The 20,280-nt window shown below is 35.0% G+C and overlaps 1 protein-coding gene across 1 annotated transcript; it reads left to right on the forward strand.

Moving 5' to 3' along the window:
* Positions 1-12,534: 12,534 nt before the first annotated feature.
* SLITRK6 (SLIT and NTRK like family member 6) lies at positions 12,535-15,949 on the forward strand. The gene has a single exon (XM_082062327.1). It carries the CDS (start codon positions 12,546-12,548, stop codon positions 15,063-15,065), a length of 2,520 nt encoding a protein of 839 aa, XP_081918453.1. The 5' UTR covers positions 12,535-12,545; the 3' UTR covers positions 15,066-15,949.
* Positions 15,950-20,280: the final 4,331 nt, after the last annotated feature.

Below are 20,280 nucleotides of genomic sequence, written 5' to 3' on the forward strand. Positions count from 1 at the left end.
CAGAACTGAAGATGAAAATAAAATTCACATTGCAAGTTAGAACTAGGAAAGAAGTGAGCACATTTAATGGTAGTGGATTAGCTAACAATATTGGTCAAATATTTGTTTATTAATACTATTTTATTATTTTATTATTAATACTAAGTAATTTATAAATTTCCAATAGCTCTATAGGGTTAGCAAAAGCTTTATGGTGTTTTCCTTGTTTACTTCAGTGTTAGACTTATTGAGCTTTCAGCAGTTGAATCTTAATTAATATCACCTGGGAAAAAGTGACACAATTTGACAAGAAAACACATAGCTAAAATACTCATAATCATATGCACATACCTATCTATAAAGTAATCCATATATAGATTACATTTTAATTACCTACACTGTATTATTTTGTTCTGCTGCTTAAGGTTCAAATTCAGACATCTATACTTACCTAACATAAATTATTAATTACCTATATAAATAATAAATGAATGCATTAATATTCAAGCTCTTGAACAGTTAATTCCACAATTAAAAAAAAAAAAAATGGAGTTAAACATCAGGTATGAAATGCAATTTGGATTTAGAGAAAATAAAACAAAATAGCATAATGTTGACAGTGTCAAAAGAAAAAAAATATTAACTGAAACTGAATGACAGAAAAAGTTAATGTAGAAGCTTGAAAACAAAATGTGGTAGAAAATGTGATGGAAAAACACAGTGTATTTTTTCCTGATGACATCCATCGAGACAATAGATTGATTCTAATTATGGTGTTTTATTAGGCAAGCATAATACATTTTAAGGAAAGCATATCTGTTTGAGCTTAAGATAAGTGATTACTTAAGGAATTTATGTGTTCATACTGAATGGCTATGAAAGATGATTGGTACTTGCACAATCAGTGTACTGGCATCAGTCCTTTGATCTTTGATGCTTGTATGTTTGTAGTTTAGACAAACTAAGCAATATCATTTTGCTTCAGTATTTTAGAATGATCATTAAATTGACAACTGAATCAATTTGATCAATTTTAGGCAGAAGATCTGTTATGTTCAAGTTAGATTCTGTATGAATTTATGATTTGATCCATATTTTACTAGCCAGTTCACTGAAAGTGTCCAGTGCTTCTAAATTGACAGTCATCAATATGAGAAGTCTTTTCTTTAGAATAGCTTTAACAAGGTGTATTTCAAAAATTATATACTCTATGTCACAGTTTTTCAGTTTTTTTTTGTTTTTTTGTTTTTTTGTTTTTTTTTAAGTGCATAAACTAATACACTAGTATCTTTGATTGTCTGTTTTGTAGAGTGGAACAAGAAATATGAAGTAAAGTAGCATTCACAAGATACATTTTTTCTTAAAATGGTATGTTTCAAACCTAGATTAGGTCATTGCTTACAATTGTGACAATATCACTGTCTATAGTACCCCAAACCGTGCATAAATACTAGGAATTAATCAAAGATGAGTCTAGGGGCTTGTAGGACTGAAACCTCTAAATCTTCTAAAACAAACATTTAGTTATCACAGTTGGCATTAAATTATCTTAATTTTGGGGGATTTCTTTAACATCACATGGCTTCTTTACTATGAACTATATTACAGTAACATGGCATTTTAAAGATATATGCTACATTTTCAGATAATTAAAATATTATTTCCATGTCTCTCCATGGCAGAGAAACCATATAACAGTACATGGCCTTGTATAAGATAAATCACATGCTAATTATTATTTTATGAGATATAATAAATCAGTTCTGAGGATTATTTTAAAGTGATGTGCCTTAAAATTCTAAACCCATCCAAAGCATTTAATGGAATTATTGAAGTTGGAAGGGTTCAGCTTAAATCATCTAGTCCACCTCCCCTGGCTTAGGATCAGCTACAGCTGTTCACCCAGGAACATGTTCAGTTTGGCTTTGCATATCTGTAGAGGTGGACACGCTACAATCTCTCTGGGAAATCTGTTCCATGGTATGATGACCCTAATTTCAATCATTGCACCATCAAAAAGTATTTTGTGAACTGATCTATTCAAGTGATGATAGACTGACAACTTGAGTTCTAACAAAATCATTATGACCTTTTTGGTATATTTTTTTTTTTCTTTCTTAGCTGACTCTAACAATTTTGATGTCATAAGTAAAATAAATTTCCTGATGTTTATATGGCTGGCAGGATGAAATAGATTGCATTTTTTAAGGAGAAAGAATACTTTAATACCGTAATATTCATTAACCACAAACCAGAGAAATTTTGGAAGAAATAGACTAAGGATCTTTCTACAATATTATTACCTGAATGTAATGGCAAATTAAGAGGTATTCTCTGTAGGTGTGAATTCAAACAACATGCAAATTCAACTGAAAAAAAATTGATAAGCTTAGTTAGTGATAGTGACTGAGTTGGTCAAATGTCAGGGTTGTCAAGATGATGCTGTATTTTATGTTCTGAACTGAGACTACTTTCTACGCAAAGTTGTGAGATTGACAATATTGTCTATGAGAACAAGGAGGATATTGTGGCTCCTTAGAGTAATTTAGCTCTGATAAGGAAGGTTTCTGATTAAAAAGCTAGTTTTAGACTCCACCTGCAGACTTTGTCCACATCTGAGTGTTTGCTGCCACTCATTTGTTGCATGTATCACACACATGTCAGTTATGCACATGGTAGACTTCTGAAAGATTTAAAATATCAATGAAAAATAAGTTCAGTTTTGGCAAGCATATGGTCATCCTTTACACAAAAAACCTCCACAAAGGAAAACTATTTTCAGTACTAAAGCTAGATATATAGTTTTCTAATTAAGATGGATAAAATGCAATAAAGGCACTCTAAACTGAAAAATACTGTTCTTTCTGAGAGTCTTTGTCTTATTATTTTAAAAAAAAAACAACTACAACCTGAAAACAGATGGGGAGAAATACTTTCTATTTATTCAGACAGGTGACAGTGCATATTGCACAGCACTTAGTATTAATTCACTGTCCGCATTCTTTGTTATTAGTTGGACTGAGATGGTGACTACCATGCTGTAGGTAATTTTGATGAAAAAATCCACCCCTGATGTCATGCAGAGTAGCAGCCACTACTACTGACTCAGTAGCTGTCCTACAGTGAAGCTCACACCTGCTCATGGTCTGTTACTCAGGAAAATCCATATGGCTTTGCTTAGTTGCCAGTAGATGGTCAGTTGTAGCTAGATCTTGAAGTCAGATAAAGATTTAGGAAAAGCAAAGTCAGAAAATTAATTCAAAAGATGCCATTACTATGAGTTCTAAACAAAGCTGATTTACCTATTAAATTTCATGTGACTATGAGGCTCATTTAATTGCAGAGGTTAAGTGTTCATAAAAGACTTTATACATAAGCAAATTATACAACAGGTGGCGTGTAGGGGAACCGATTTTTTGAAGAAGAATTAATGTTTGTATTCCTGCCTACTGTACCTGTCAGTGTCACTGAAGAAAGGTAAGGGTGTGCAACAATGTGACCACAGCTGGTGAGATGGACTCTCTCAATAAAGTCACTACTTTACCCTATCCTCATCTCCTTCAACAACAAAGAGAACAGAAAGTTCATTCTTCCTGACCTACTTTTTGCTTTTTTTTTTTTTTTTTTTTTTTTTTTTACTGGAAATATTCTTACTCCTGTCCTTATTCCTCACCCCTGAGAACATTGAATTGAATTTTTCTTCCTTCATCCTAAAGAGGATTGTCTTCCCTTTACAGAGGGAAAATGTCTGATTTTGCTGTGCTAATGTTCTTCCTAGTCCACGTAAGAAATACAGATTCACAAGATCTGAAACACAGAGGACATTTCAAGATAAGATGCAGTCTGTTATACATGAATAAAAATTCTTACTCTCACCTCAATGGTGAACTCAAAGGTTCCTTTGATCTGCACTACCTGACTCCATAAAAACAAAGGAGGAGTCCACAACTGCCTGAATAAAAAATAAAACTATAGAAAGTTATATAAGACCATTCCTATTTTGGAAATAAAACAGAACTTAGCCTAATGACTCTGATGTTAGAGCCACAGTTATGCCAGCCGGATTACAAGTTAAGTTATTGATATGACATGCTAAACTGTTCAAAAAACAACTTTCAATGCTTTTCAACACCTATTATGCATTTGAGACATACTTTTAAAAGCGGAAATGTGACATTACTTCTGCAAAAATAGACTTAGATGTAGCTATGGTCTTTCTTCAATAGACAGAAATCCCCTGGAAGCTTTTAAAACAATATTCTTTTAATTTGGGAAATTTTATACTGTTTAGTCTGTCCATTACATTTTTCTGCTACCTAATTTGTTTATTTCTATAGTGACTAGCATGACACTCGTATTTTTAAAAGCTGTTTTTTAAAAATAAATGGCTATTTGAGAACAGAAGCCGAAAAATAAATAATTGGCAGATATTGGCTTGTATGTTCTTCTCACTTTGACAGAAAGACTGACGTGAGTTCTAAATCTGATAGATGTAATTTCTTTAATGGACTCTATTTGCTCTGTGATAATAGTGTGAGTAGAAACAAGGAGTATGGTTACATGGCAGAATGCAAAGCTACTCAGGAGGTAGCTGCTCAAAAGAATGAGAATTTGAATGCAGGGATTAATATATTTAAGAAGGGGAAAACAAACAAAAAACCAACCAACCAACCAAACAAATAACCCCATGCAGCTGCTGCCAGAGAAAGGAGTGAGACTGTGTGAGAAAAACAATTCTACAAACACCAAGGTCAGTGAAGAAGGAGGCAGAGGTGCTCCAGGTGTCAGGGCAGAGATTTCTCTGCAGCCTGTGGTGAAGACCATGGTGAGGCAAGTTGTCCCTCTGCAGCCAATGGAGGTCCATGATGGAGCAGATATCCACATGCAGCCCATGGACGACCCCAAATCAGAGCAGGTGCATGTGCCCAAAGGAGGATGTGACCTCATGGGAAGCCTGCACTGGATCAGGCTCCTGGCAGGACCTGTGACCTTGTGGAGGATCCATGCTGGAGTTGTTTGTGAAGAACCAAAGGCTGTGGGAAGGACACAAGTTGGAGATGTTAAAGGAGGACTGCCTCCTGTGGGAGGGACCCCATGCTGGAGCAGGGGAAGAGTCTGAGGAGTCTTCCTCTGGAGGAGAAAGAAATGACAGCAACTATGTGCGATTAACTGACCACAACCCCTGCTGCCCCTACTATAATACTTAAACAATAGTCAGTACTAGGCATGAATACCACTTTTAGAGGGGAATCCTGATCTTTGTTTACATAATTGCAATTGCAAAAAGCCACACAGTGTGTTCTGAGCAGTAAATATTTTAAGTAAGACCTATCCCAACGCATAAAAAAGGTGAAACAGTTCTGTAGATGAATGCCTGCAAAATAAAACTCTCTCTCTCCTAATGTCAACCTTAATTATTTCTTTCCTGTTCACTTGACTGTTGTGAAACTTACAGTCAAGAAAACCTTTCCTGATTTCATTTGCCATTGGAAAGAAAGGTTCTCAGAGTGGACACTTGTAGCTTCCATGATTGTACTTACATTGTATTATGGAGTTTTTTGTCTGTTTTGTTTTCTGTGTGTGCATGTGCTACTTCTGTGCATGTGCTACTTTCTCTGATCCTACTTATTTAACATTTAGCCTTGGTGAATCTCCCCCTATATGGAATTTTCATGTATACCATGTATATGAGTTTCAAGAGACTCTCTTACCCTGATCTGTCAGGTATGAATATTCAGATGCTACTTAGCTGTTCCAGAAAAATGCTTCCTTTAAGTATCTTAAGCTATCTGACTAGTACATACACAGACTTCAAAGAACTTCTTGCAGGCAGGGCAGGACACATTATTAGGCTCATACAACTTGTGTGGAATCAATGGCTCCTCATGTGCATATTGAGAAGTGCCAATGACTTGTGAATGAGGGAAGATGGAAGCTTTACCTTCCACTGAAGTAGCAAATGCAGATGCTCATTCCTCCTTTTTTTTTTTTTTTTTTTATAACACTGAATTTACAAATAAATAAGTACAGTACAATGAAAATTTATATTTTGAAGACTAATCTGTAAATCATAAGCTTAATTTCCACATTTGAATGTAATATCTTTTATATGGAAAACATTAGTCAAAGTAATCTAAAAGTGCTACTAGTAAGTTCTGAATGAAAGGGCATAAGAAAGCTTTCCATGCTTCTTATAAGTGTCCCTGTAGTCTTCAATATTTCCAGAATGGAGGGAATGTATTGCCAAGAAGAAAATAACAGACTCCAGAAGAGACTTCCTGGGCATTTTCTGGTCATACAAAAATTTACATTTACATTTAGGCTCAGGTGTTTCTTCAACAATATATACAGTTAAAGAAAATGCCATAGCTTACCATATAACATAGAATTTAATAAAACACGATACACAATATTAGAACATCCTCTTTTAAGGATTTTATACAAGGCTTACATGTTTAACAGCATTAGAGCTTCTATTTATACATGTATATATTGATAAGAAAGAAAATTCACTAGCTGGGGGAGAATTCTGCACATTATATCAAAATATGTATAGTTATCAATATATGTATGGTCCCATTTCTGATTTATGGAGATCCTGTATTTTGCGAAGAGGTAATGAGGAACGATATAAAAACTTAAGACTTTTTGGAAGCAAGTAAGCCTGACAGTTTTAGATTTTATTTATACAGCTTCACAAATTTTAAAATTGTTAGAACAATTGATAAAAATGGATGTTTAAAGTGTAGGATGCAAACTCCATGTCTGTTCAACACTGTCCATGTAGATGCACTTGCAGTATCACATTAGTTATAATAAGCTGCTTAATGATCCACACATTTGTAGTAGAAAAACAATCATTAGCCAAATTTTTATGAACCTGGTGAACATACCATTTCTAGAATGACAAACAGTCATAACCATTCTCAATGTTTTTTTTAATTGTGTATGGTTAGGAAATGCTTTCTTGTTTTTAGTAATTGACTTCTGGAAATATTTTTTGTGATTAGGTTTTTTTCTTGTAGATGTTTACTGAAAAGCAAAGAACAATGTTGTTTTAATTTCTGTTATGAATGTCTATATGTATAGATATTCTCCATCTCAAACAACCACAAGTGTGAACACCTGTGAAATGTTCAGTAAAAATTAGAAAGACTCTGACTTACAATTCATAAATTCAAAATGTATAAAGAATATAATGATTTATTTAACTGAATATAGATAGCTGAGAAACTTTGAGCCTTAACAGTAACATACCTGCAAGTCAAGACAGAGTGGCAAGGGTCATTAAAAGTAGCAAAATGTAATCCAATTAGTGATGTGTTGAAATGAATGGAAATAAAATTGTGATGTTTCTTAGGATTTTTTGTTATTATTATTTTGTGAAATTACATGCTTTATCTGTGGAAAATTATGTGCTACATAACTCATCCTGATAAGACAAGGCATATATATACATGTGCCTATACATCTAAATATATGTCTGTATGTCTCTCTCTCTCTCTATATATATATATATATATAGGATAAGATCTTGATAGCCTTCATCACGTGGAACATACATCACAATACTTCCTTAAAGGCACATGAGGCCACTTGGAGAGCTATCAGCATGAAAGAAGTTACTGGAATTTGACTGGTATAGAGGCTGTTGTAAACAAACCGTAAACTAATCCAAGACACAATAATAACAAAACAAAATAGTTTTCTCTAAAGGGTAAATATGCTGAAGCACCAGAGCTATTTTTGGTTATCAAAAGATTTTGTGGTTTTGTGGCAGTGGAATGAACAAGGAAGTGGGATTTGCAGTATATAAAACCATCCCATGAAGAGCAGGAAGGATGAGGAGAATCTTTGTTGCATGGAATAAATATTTTCCTGCAGCCCTACTGTATCTGCTAGTTACTTGTTTATCAGCACAAAGAAAATAATACCTTAAGCATGATACATGCCTTCAAGAATACCCCCACGCCCCCACCAAACCAGACCTTTTTTTATCAAAGCAAGGTTTCACGCAAACACAATAAAATCTCACATGGATAGATAACAACACACTATGCTAACATCTGTAAAACAGACAATTACAATCAACCCAGTTTTCTTCATACAGAACAAGATGGACAGTTTTTAAAAGGACTGCAGGCAAATGTGCAAGCATAGGAACTAATATTACACAATTTGTTATATTTTTTTTTCAGAGATAAAGTATGTACAACTGTACATACTCAGCCCTAGCCCAGTTACATTGAGTGGACTGGATTTAGAGCTGTACTGTCTCATTTATATATGTGAATAATCCTGCACTTCATTGTGACAAACATATTTTCCAGAGGACAAGGTTTCCCTTGTGGTGCAGTTCGAACAGTGTGTTTGGGCTGGAATGTTTTCAGTTTCTAAAGCAAGCATTTGTAAATATAAACTAAATACAAGATCTGCTCAAGAGAACAAACTGCAGGAGCTGCAGTAGATGTTTACTGTTTTGCAAAATCAGCCATTAACGTATCTTAAGCAATCTAGAGGATATTTAGCTGAATTTTACTTTCTGAGGTTCACTTGTATGAGGGGAAAAAATGAGAGAAATTGCAGCAGGAGGAGGAGCTGATCTGTCTCAAGGTGGAGCTGTATCTTGTATTAAATGACACTGGCAGATTAAAGCTCTCTAGTGGGGAAGGGCTTAAAGGCTGAGTCAAAAGCCAAGAAGTCTCTTTATTTACGCCTACCTCCCAGCCCCTGGCAGTCTGACTAATAACAAACTGAGCTAACAAGAAGGACTAGAAAGAGCAGAGAGAACACAGAAGCAGCTTGGATCTAAAAATCTGACAAAACCAAGTGATCAAGTCAAGCTCTGCTGAGCATCTTGTTTGTTTACAGCTTCCAAATGCTTGCAAACAGTTAACTATATGCAGAAAACTCAGCATAGCTGTGAAGTATGCTGTGAATTTTAATTGAGGAAAAAGGACAACAGCTTACAGGATGGTCTAATATGCATGCTGCCTGGAAGATTTTTTTCAATTGAATGCTTTGTACTTTGTCTTCTGAACAAGGATTTTAACTTTATGGAGCTGTAGCATTACTAGAGCTTGCAACAAAGTGAAACTCAGAAGGAAGTGTGCATTTTTCACAGGGAAAAATTACATCGCGTTGAAACAGCTGTTCCAACAGTGCACTACTGAGCGTTTCAGGGAGTGTAACTGCTATACAGGTAAGAAGGATTCCAGTTAGTTAATTAGCTTAGCATATGAGAAATTCATTTCTCAGTACCAGTTGAATTTATTTTTCTGCATGACTTTGTATAACTTCTATGTTAAATGATGGCAGTTTACACTGTATTTCAAACAGTCTGCCAGGTGCATTTATTCAAACTGCCAACTGTGTAGAATGTGTGTATTAATGAAATGCTGATTTCAGATCCCTTGAGGGGAAAGGAATGAGTGTTTGTTTTATTTCTTGAAGTGAAAGAAACATCTGACTGTGATTCCCTTCAGAATTTAATAAACAATCCCAAAGGCTTTTAGAAATTGCCAGTTCTCAGTCTGATGCTTTTAAAGTCTTCAATATGTACTTTTTTAAATAGCTGAATTAAAACAACCAAACCAACAAAACTGTAACATGAAACAAGCTATTTCAATGTTTTAAAGACACACTGAGTATTACTTGTCAAGAATGTGATGTCTTTGCTATAAAGTGACTACTTCTGAAAGTATTTGATGTTACCTTTGTAACGTTTTTATTGTTAGAATTCCTACTGCAAAAAGCTTAGTTACAGTATTCAGTTAGTAATGACTTACATGAAAGCAGATAAAAGCAACAAACTTAAGTTGCAATGTAGAATTTGCTGAAAAACTTCACCACATGAAACAGAGAAAGGTCAGATTTGTCAAGTGTTATAAATTAAATTTAATTTTCTTGTGAATTCTTTCAGTTAAATGCTGATAATCTGTTACTTGAAAGCAGTTTTTATTTTACAATTGTATCCCACTGAGAGATTCATTACACATTCCTGAGCATTCAGAAAAAAAAAAAAAAAAAAAACGGAAAAGGAAAAAATAATATAATTCTCCTATTAATTTTTTTGTGTGTATATGTTTATGAGAGTTCTGGCAGTGTTGTCCTTAGAAGTATGCTGATGATTAAAATGGGAATGGTTTCCAATTGGTTACAAATGTCGTTACTTTCATCTCTGAGAGGAGAGCTTTCATTTTTATAAGCTAATTTCTCAATATGGTCCAGAATGCAAAATGCTTTTTGGATTTATTTATTTATTTATTTATTTAGTCAATTTTGCTCAGGGACTTCATAAATGCAATTTGAATTTAATATAGATTGTAGCTGGAATTCCTTCAGAGGGAAAGTGTACAGAAATAAAGTGTAATGAGTCATGCTGTAGGTTTGAAGCTGGCATCTGTATAAAGAGCCTGCATTTTTTACCTTGGGTCACTGAAAAGGATATTGATTCATGTAAAGCAAGAATAAATATCTAGCATAATATCCTACAGTTATTCTGCATACTTCAAAATTGCATCTTGACATGTTATCTTTTGTCTAACACTTCTTTGGAAAACAAACTTAAATAAAAATATATTAAACATAAACAGCTGGAGTTCAAGGAGTGTTATATGAAACAACAAAATTATTTGTTCTACTGAAACAAAGATAAAAGGTCATATTTTAGGGACACTTTTTCTGACACTGTGAGTTGCACTTACTACTTCTAAACTCAGACAGCTACTCACAGTTACCAGGAACTACTAATGGAGAAAAACATAATTCACTGTGTACACATTTGCTGTTGTTGCTTTTCTCTGTATGTATGTGTGTGTGTACTCATACCACAGCACTTAAGTGCCTCTGTGTATAAATCTTTGCAGTCCATTTTAAGGGAAGCTTTGAGAAACGATGTTCTTAGTCACAAAGGTACCTGATAATTAAAATATGTATTGATGAGATGTCAAATCATATGGCCACACTATAAGAATGTTTATGCATGTAATTGACTAGATACTTGTAAAAGGTTCTAATCTCTCAGAAATTAACAGCTGAGATGGTTAATTGTGTAGTGACTTTCTGTGCTCCATATTTCAATAGCTTACTTTGAAGTATCAAGTGACCTTTAGTAGATGGATTACTTAAGAAACCTGCTTAGTTCAGTCCTAGAATCAATATTGCACCCCCCCCAAAAAGACTGTCTTTTAAATCATCAATTCCATTGTAAGTTTTTTGTTTGTTTTGTTTTGCTTTTTTTTTTTTTAGGAAATGTGGAAATTAAGATTAGAAACGGTGATTCCACTCCATCTCATATATCAAGAATTACCATTGTTCTTGCTAATTAGACAGCCTTGACAGAAAGAAAAAGAGAATCTTCAAATGGAGTGTAGCATAAATTAATTCAAACCAATGACAAATGCTTGACTTCAAGATATAAATTCTGCTTGTGACTCCATAATAGTACTGTAATGGTGCATTTATCAGGTATTGCAAAGTTCAAGATAAGCCTGACAGATGATAATCTTGGTTACATAACATATGGAGGATACCGGTGATCACTTTTAACTAGTAAAGTACAGTTAGTTCCATTTTCATTTCAGAATTTTTACAGTAATTAATGATTATAATAATTGGAAGGAGTCTAAGAATCAATCTAAAATAAAGCATGTTTGCACCTTTCCTACTTATTTCTTCTAACATATACTGCATTGTCAGTTCTCTCTTCTTTTTTATTTTAATATTGTACATGATTATTTTATGTGTATATTATATGCAAACATATTACACTGCTATGTGCTGTTCCCACTTTCACTATATGTCCACAACCTATAACATATGCATTGAAATTTAAGTAAAAAGAATGATTTTTTCTACTTCCTTTTAATTTTGGAAGTACAAGGATTGCAGAGGAATTGCCTTTTAATTTACATACATAGTGCAGAACCAAAGGAGAGATTCCCTATACCCCGACTGAATGTGCTTTTGCTCACAACACATTGTTGCATCAAACCAAATCTTATTTCTTTTCTTCAGCAGCTGGACAACATTAAGCTGAACTTACCAAGGTACCCTTAAAACTTGCAGCGCTGTGTGGTGACACAAAGCAACAATCAAAAATATCATATTAGCCTTAATATAAGTTGCTCAGGGCAGTAACTTGTTACTGCTGTCCTCTGGCAAAACATTCTATGTGACATATAGGTAAAGACAACACGTTCCTGATTGTCTCCTACTTTGGTGTATTAACATGAAAGTACTGAAGCATTCCCCTTATGACTGTGTTTATTGATTAAAACATTAAACTAAATATATTTTTCTCTACTCAAAAAATCATTCAACTGTTTAGCACAATACAATATTGTTTGAAAGGTGAGGCAGCACAATGACAGGTACTAGGAATGGTTATTGCTCCCTCTGGCCCAGAAAAAAAAAAAAAAACAAAAAGCCATCAAACAAAAACCCAAAACCAAACCAACAAACAAAACCTCAAAAACCCACAACACCAACCCTGTGAAATCATGACTCTATTCCTTTTTTTTTTTTTTTTTTTTTTATGTTTTATGTAGAATCTGCTGGGCAAGATGAAGCTCTGGATTGTTATTCTATACTCAGTTGTGGTTGCATCTGATTCTTTCCAGTCACAGCCTTCTTTTTCTTCAGTCAGAGGATCTTGTCAGAGTTTGTGTTCCTGTGAAGAAAAGGATGATACCATGATTATAAACTGCGAAGAAAGAGGCATCAAGATGGTATCAGAAATAAATGTCCCACCATCACGGCCTTTCCATCTTAATCTCTTGAACAATGGTCTGACTACGTTACACATGAATGATTTCTCTGGCCTTGTTAATGCTATCTCTCTACATCTGGGTTTTAATAATATTGCAGATATTGAGCCTGGGGCTTTCAATGGTCTCAGCCTTCTTAAGCAACTTCATATAAATCACAATTCTTTAGAAACACTTAAAGAAGATACATTTAATGGATTGGAAAATTTAGAGTTTCTTCAAGCAGACAACAATTTCATCACAGTGATTGAAGCAAGTGCCTTTAGCAAGCTCAACAGGCTTAAAGTGCTTATTTTGAATGATAATGCCATTGAGTATCTTCCTCCAAACATATTTCGTTTTGTCCCATTGACCCATTTAGATCTTCGGGGAAACCAGTTACAGACTCTTCCCTATGTTGGCTTTTTGGAACACATTGGTAGAATACTAGACCTTCAGTTGGAAGACAACAAATGGGCCTGTAACTGTGATTTGTTACAGCTGAAGATATGGCTAGAAAACATGCCTCCTCAGTCAATAATAGGTGATATTGTATGCAATAGTCCTCCAGTTATCAAAGGCAGTATCTTAAGCCGGTTGAAAAAAGAAACACTTTGTCCCACTCATCCTGTCAATGAACTTGAAGATCCTTCAGGGTCACTGCCCTTGGTTGTAACCACCTCTGTCAGTGATAGTCACCTATCAACTAGGGTGTTTCCTATCCTGAAAGCTCCTACTAAAGAACCAAGTTTAGTGCTTCATACTTCAAAGCCTACTACTCAGTTTCCAGGAATCTATTGTCCCATCCCCTGTCACTGCACCAGCCATATGCTCTCAGGAGTTCTCATGCACTGCCAGGAGCGAAATATTGAAAGCTTGTCTGATTTAGGACCCCCTCCTCCAAATCCTAAAAAGCTTATTCTAGCTGGGAACATTATTCAGACATTATTGAAATCAGATCTTGTGGACTATGACAGCCTGGAAATGCTTCACCTGGGAAACAATCGCATTGAAATCCTTGAGGAAGGATCCTTTATGAATCTGACTAGACTGCAGAAATTATATCTCAATGGCAATCATCTTACAAAGTTAAGTCAGAGTCTTTTTCTCGGCCTTCAGCACCTTGAGTACTTGTACCTTGAATATAATGCCATCAAAGAAGTTTTGCCAGGGACATTTAATGCAATGCCAAAACTTAAAGTCCTCTACTTAAATAACAACCTTCTGCAGACTTTGCCAGCCCATATCTTTTCAGGTGTTCCACTTGCCAGATTAAATCTGAAAACAAACCAATTTGCTCATTTGCCTGTGAGCAATGTCTTGGATGAACTGGACATGCTGGTACAAATTGAACTTGAAGACAACCCCTGGGACTGTACCTGTGATTCAGTTGGGTTGCAAAAATGGATACAAAAACTGAGTAAGAATACAATGATGGGTGATATTTTTTGTAAATCTCCAGGACACCTAGCAAAAAAAGAACTGAAATCCCTGAACAGTGAGGTCTTGTGTCCAGGTTTAATAAACAGCCCTGCCCTACCAACTCATGCCAGTTTTGTAGTAGAGACAACTTCTCCTACTACTACCAACACTGCAGACTCTATCCTGCGGTCTCTTACAGATGTTGTCCCACTTTCTGTTCTAATATTAGGACTTCTAATTGTGTTTATAACTATTGTATTTTGTGCAGCAGGAATAGTTGTTCTTGTTCTTCATCGACGACGAAGAAGTAAAAAGAAACAAGCAGATGAACAAATGAGGGATAGTAGCCCAGTTCACCTTCAGTACAGCATGTATGGGCATAAGACAACACATCACACCACTGAGCGCCCAGCTGCAACTCTCTATGAGCAACATATGGTTACTCCCATGGTTCAGGTCTATCGCAGCCCATCCTTCAGCCCTAAGCACACTGAGCACCTGGAGGAGGGAACTGAGAAGGAAGCTGATTCCAAACATCTCCGCCGAAGTCTCCTGGAAAGAGAGAACAGTTCGCCTCTTACAGGTCCAAATGTCAAATATAAGGCTACAAATCAATCTGCTGAATTTTTGTCTTTTCAGGATGCCAGCTGCTTGTACAGAAACATTCTTGAAAAAGAGAGAGAACTGCAGCAACTAGGGATCACAGAGTACCTAAGAAAAAATATTGTCCAGCTCCAACCTGACGTGGAAGTTCATTATCCTGGAACACATGAGGAGCTGAAGCTAATGGAGACACTCATGTACTCCAGGCCAAGGAAGGTTTTTCTAGAACAAACTAAAAATGAATATTTTGAACTCAAAGCTAATTTACATGCTGAGCCTGACTACTTGGAAGTCCTGGAGCAGCAAACATGAAGTGATAATACACTGAGCTGAGGCTGAATTCCTGTAATTCTATTTTAAGTTGGAACTGTTGTAAATAAAAGTGCCTTATAATAACATGTCAACAGTCAGAACTTAAGCACAGCAGTAATCCTAGCAAAAAAAACCTCAGGGATCACTGTGGGAAGCCATTGGGTTGTGTGCAGGCAATATGTATCACCCCAAGTAAACATGAAACTATGTGTGATTGAACTGTGGGAGGAAGATTGCGTATTGCAATATTCCTCAACATTTTAAAAAGGTGTGTATGACACTCTCTGTTCTGTACCCAAGCTATAGAAAAACAGTTTTTACCTTTACTCTTTCTTCTTTCCCCTCAGTTTAATCAGATATTTTTTTTAAAAAAAGCACCTGTGTTTGTAGTTATAATGTTAGAGTGTATTGCTTAGATTAGTATATGCACCGCATACATGACTGTTGCCTACAACTACACCTAACATACCCATATAATAAATAAAAAAGGAGTTGAAATGTCATCATGCTAAATGTCAGTAAAAAAAAAAACCAACAAACTGTATGTGTACCCAGAGCCTGAAAAATATTTAAGTATTTTACTCAGAACTTCATCATGTGCATTCTGTATTAGTATGTGGAAGGAAAAATATGTAACTATGTTTACCCAACATCTTCAGTGAAGAAAAAAGTAAGCCTTTTGCTACTTTATCTGATAGCTTTACCTAAGTTTGGACAATCTTACTGAGCTGCTGCTATGAAATATTGTGCATCACTGGTGTTTCAACTCATAATCCTGGGCAATTTGAAAAGCTACTGAGTATCAGCTGTAAATATGTTACTGTGTTTAATAAGTTTGATTTTTTATATATATATAAGTAATTTCTGTTCTGGCTTTAAATATTCCTGGAGGAAATGAGATTGCTGTGGCTAGGAACTTCCAAGTGCAAATACAGGTCCTTTCCCACCACCCAAAAGGATCTCCCAGACAGAATAACTGCAACAATACACACACATAAAGAAGAATAATACTATTTAGCTGTTTGTACAAAGATATCTTATATTTTCTGAAATTAGAAGAAAATAAAGTGTTGTGGGAAAAGTAGGTAAAAAAAAAGTAGAACACTGCAGGTTTATTTTTGCAATGAATTCTCTCTAGATTTATATTTACTATTCTGTATAATTTTGTATTTTTTTTTAATTCACAAGAAAAGAAAAAGCTTATTCCTGGCTGCCTTTCAAGAAAATCGAGGAACTGCTGTCTATCAATTAAAAGGAAATAAAGGTTTTTTAAATGTCTTTTTCTTAAAGATCACTTTTTAAAGAAGGCAGCAACTTCTGCATGCACAATTTTAAAACTGTTTAGGAATTAAACACAATGCTTCTCACTTTTGTTGTGTGGACAGAAGCATCTTGTCCAGAATGCAGTAAGGCCATACAATTTCTGTGCATGACTGACATGGTGCCAAAACACAAATTCTGACTTGCATTTATTTTCTTCTAAGCAAACCTTTTGTAAACTGTCTATGCATGAACCTTTTTTCCTAATTTCTATTTGTAGAGCAAACGATCAGCTTAATTACTAGGTCTGCATATGTATGCTAAACTTAGCATTGAAGTCTTGATAAACTCAAAGTAAAAATACATATTCTTTAGTTCATCTTACTGTTGATGTCTTACCTATTTGTATATACCAATGTGAGTTCTTCATATTCTTTGTATATAAGTTTCTGGCAGAAAATATTCCTATATACATACAAAAGCTGGATTCTAAATTCTGTCAAATTTATGTAGAGATTATGACTTTAATGGTGCTATACTAATTTCTGTAATATAGATTCTGACCACGAATCTCTGTTAACAATTCAACTTCCTTATTAATATTTTTGAGGTGTTATCAATTTGCTATGGAATTCAAACTTGTTGGCTTCCAAAAATCAAAATTTCAGTTATTAGAAGATAAGTTTTTTCTCTTTTTATGACTGAGAATAATTTAGTTCAGAAAACCTGTGTGTTTAGGAAGATTAGGAAGGGTAAATCTGGTGAAAACATATTGGTTTCATTACTATCTTTATTCTGGACAAGTAAAGATAACGCTAAGGTACATGTGCAGGTAAGAGTGGGACAAAAAGGGAAATGCTGCTTCATTAACTTTACATTAACTTTGGTATCAAGTGTTATTTTAACTGTCCTTGCATACTCAAGACATGTGAATGGGCTTCATGGACATGCCATACAACCTATGGAAACTCATGCCTTGATCTGGAGGAGCACCCGGAGCTCAGGTGGGATGGCTTAGCTCATTAAATTTGTGCTACAGGTCTACATTTAAACAATTTAGTTTCACACAGAAAAAAATCTAACTTTATTATTGGAAATAATTCAGATCCAGTGAAAATTTGAAATTAATCAATGAAGTGACACTAGAAATCTTTGAATTTTGAACCAGACCTGCTCATATTGTTCTTTTTTGAATTTTTAGAGATGTCAAATTAGTGTAGAGGAAAAAAAATGTACATGGCGTTTGATATCAGAGTTTAGTATTTCAGTGTCTTTCATTTCAGTAGTTATTTCAAATAGTAAAAAATGGGTGGCAAAATAATACCCTGCAATTGGCATGATTCAGGGAAATGATGATTCAGGCCCTCAGGCTTAGACTTAAGAGAAACAGCTTCAGACTAAAGACAATTGCCACATACACAGATGTCACTTTGTTTAGCTGCAAACAGTTACTTGGCAGAATATTGAGGACAACTGTGTGGCAAAATATTCTTCTTTGTTGCAGTCTCAAAGCATCAGAAAGAAGAGTCAGCTAAATTCATGTCAAAGTGACTCAGTTGTGCAGCTCAATCAGAACAGCAGAATTAAAGAGAGATTTATCTTTTAGCTTTCCCTTAACAGGGAGATTCACGTCATTCATTACAGAAGGGCAAGTGTGCTCTTTGGCAGTTTGTAACACTGCAAGTGATTTTGTAGTATCCAGGAATCACTAGAATGTGGCACGTCATCCACTTCCCTATAATCTGTCTGTACTAGACTGCCACACAGTGAAAGTCTGCATGATGTGGAGAGAGGCGTCTGCCTGTAGCCTTACCTTTAATAACATTCTCAGACAGTGATTTTTCAGTTATGAGGAAACTTTGTATTGCCATAACAAAATGGGATAAGAATATGGCCTTATATGATTATTCTTCAGCTGAAGAATATCAGTATTTGCTGATAAAAATAAAATCATGACATATGGAAGGTATCACATACAAAGAAAGAATGATGCAACAGTTCTTTCTAAAAGTTCCTTGGAACACTTTCTTTATAATAGCTAGAAAGGTGTCCTTAATGTTATTGGTGTTTGAGGAAAGTTGAGAGGGATATTTTGTTAAATCCGTATTCTCTCCATTTTTTTTTTTTCTTTTCTTTCAGTGGCAGGCCCAGTTAAGTGGTTTGATACATTTCACTTACCTACAATAACAGAGGTTGGAAGGCAAAGCATGTTTGACAGTCTGCAACAAAGTGGATCCACTTTTCTCCTGTCAGCATGATAGTTTGAGTGAGAGAACAGTGCTTCATCAAGCACACTGATGTACATGGCAGCTGTATTGTTGTTAGGGTACCTTAAGGTAACCAACACTCGTATTTTTCCCCTCACATTAGAATGAAGAAAATACTTTAACTAACACTATAGCCTGTTCTCTAAATAAACAGATATTATAGTACTATATTGCACTTTTCAATTTTAAACTGTTTTCGTATTTTCAGCCTCATAAAAAACAAACGTAATTCTCTTTATTTTTCTTTCTGCTACAGGTATTTTTCAGACTTTTAGTACTGATACTTGAATATATTACCTGCAGTGATGCCTCCCCAACAACCTCCAGCCCCCCAGCTCTTCCAACAAAATTTGTAAATTTACATATAAGTTAGGGTATTCGACTATTCAGAAATGGTCCAATATTTTCATATATTCTTCTCCATTAGAATGACAGATCAAACTTTCTGTAACCAAATTCCAGACTGAAAATGAGTTCATAACTTTTGTCAGTGATGTGTAGATTGGAATCCAAAACTTTTACATCTGCAATCATTGCTTCTCTGATTGGAATCTGAGGACCAGGTTTTGGCCCCTCCTTGTCTGACAAAGAAGTCCCCAGTGTGACCCCAAATACAGGAAGTTTACAATGTGACACCTCCTTACCTACAAAGAGATTATTAGTTGTATCATATGCTAAACTGAAAAGATAAATTTGACTGGGACAGAAAACAATCTGGTGTGTTAATGAAAAAGAGGATTTAATACAAATAAAATATTATTTCAAAGTAATAGTGGCAAGGGAAAAAATGGAGACTGAGTCTCAAATTCATCATCAGAAGGGATTCCAGATTATCGTTCTGAGGATGTCATTGTCTACAGCAATATACTCTGTCAGTCACAGCAAAACAATCTGCAAGTTTCACATAGATGCACTGAAATCATAATGACAAAAATAAAATGATCAAGCATTTGTTGTAATTCAAAAGATCAGCTGAGAAACTTTCTGAAGAATGGTACTTTTCTCTTGTGGTCCCCAACAGAGAGTACGTTATTTTCCATTAAGGGATTTCCATCTTGGACAAGTTCTGTTCAGCAATAGACAACCCTCTGGCAATACAATCTACTGTTGTAATTGAAACCTAGTCCTTGGAGAGGTTTTGCATTGTGTGCTTTGCCTTCAGTGGTCAGTTCCTCTTGGACTTGATGTTTGGCTCACCCTGTTGGATTTGAGACAGGGAAGATGGATCTATTACTGATCTTGTGTTGTAAGTCAGAAGACCTGTCACTTTTTGATTTTATGAAGTTTATTATATTCTTGAACTTGTTTAAGGATCTTTTGTTCCTTGAAGCAGAAGTGAACTGTAGCTGGAACCAATATGGGGAAGTTAATCACCATATTGAAAATATATAGCATGATGTTTTCTTCGTGCACATCTCCTAACAGTCAGCTTTAGCTTTTTGACACAACAGAACAAATTCTTAAGAGCCACAGTCTAATGGAAAGCAGCTAACCCCAAGGAAGAAAGTAAAATGCCAGATGCTGATCAGCTGTATGAAAGCAAGATGTGATGAAGAACTTTTTTTTTTCTTATTATTATTATTCAGCTTCACCAAGATGGAGTACAAGTACATGTGCACAGCACATTTTATAAAACATTTACCAAAGTTTTGTGTTTTAAGACATTAACTTGTAAATACTCACAGAGT

This window comes from Streptopelia decaocto (assembly GCF_964273445.1).
Source record: "Streptopelia decaocto genome assembly, chromosome: 1".
NCBI classification, from domain to species: domain Eukaryota; kingdom Metazoa; phylum Chordata; class Aves; order Columbiformes; family Columbidae; genus Streptopelia; species Streptopelia decaocto.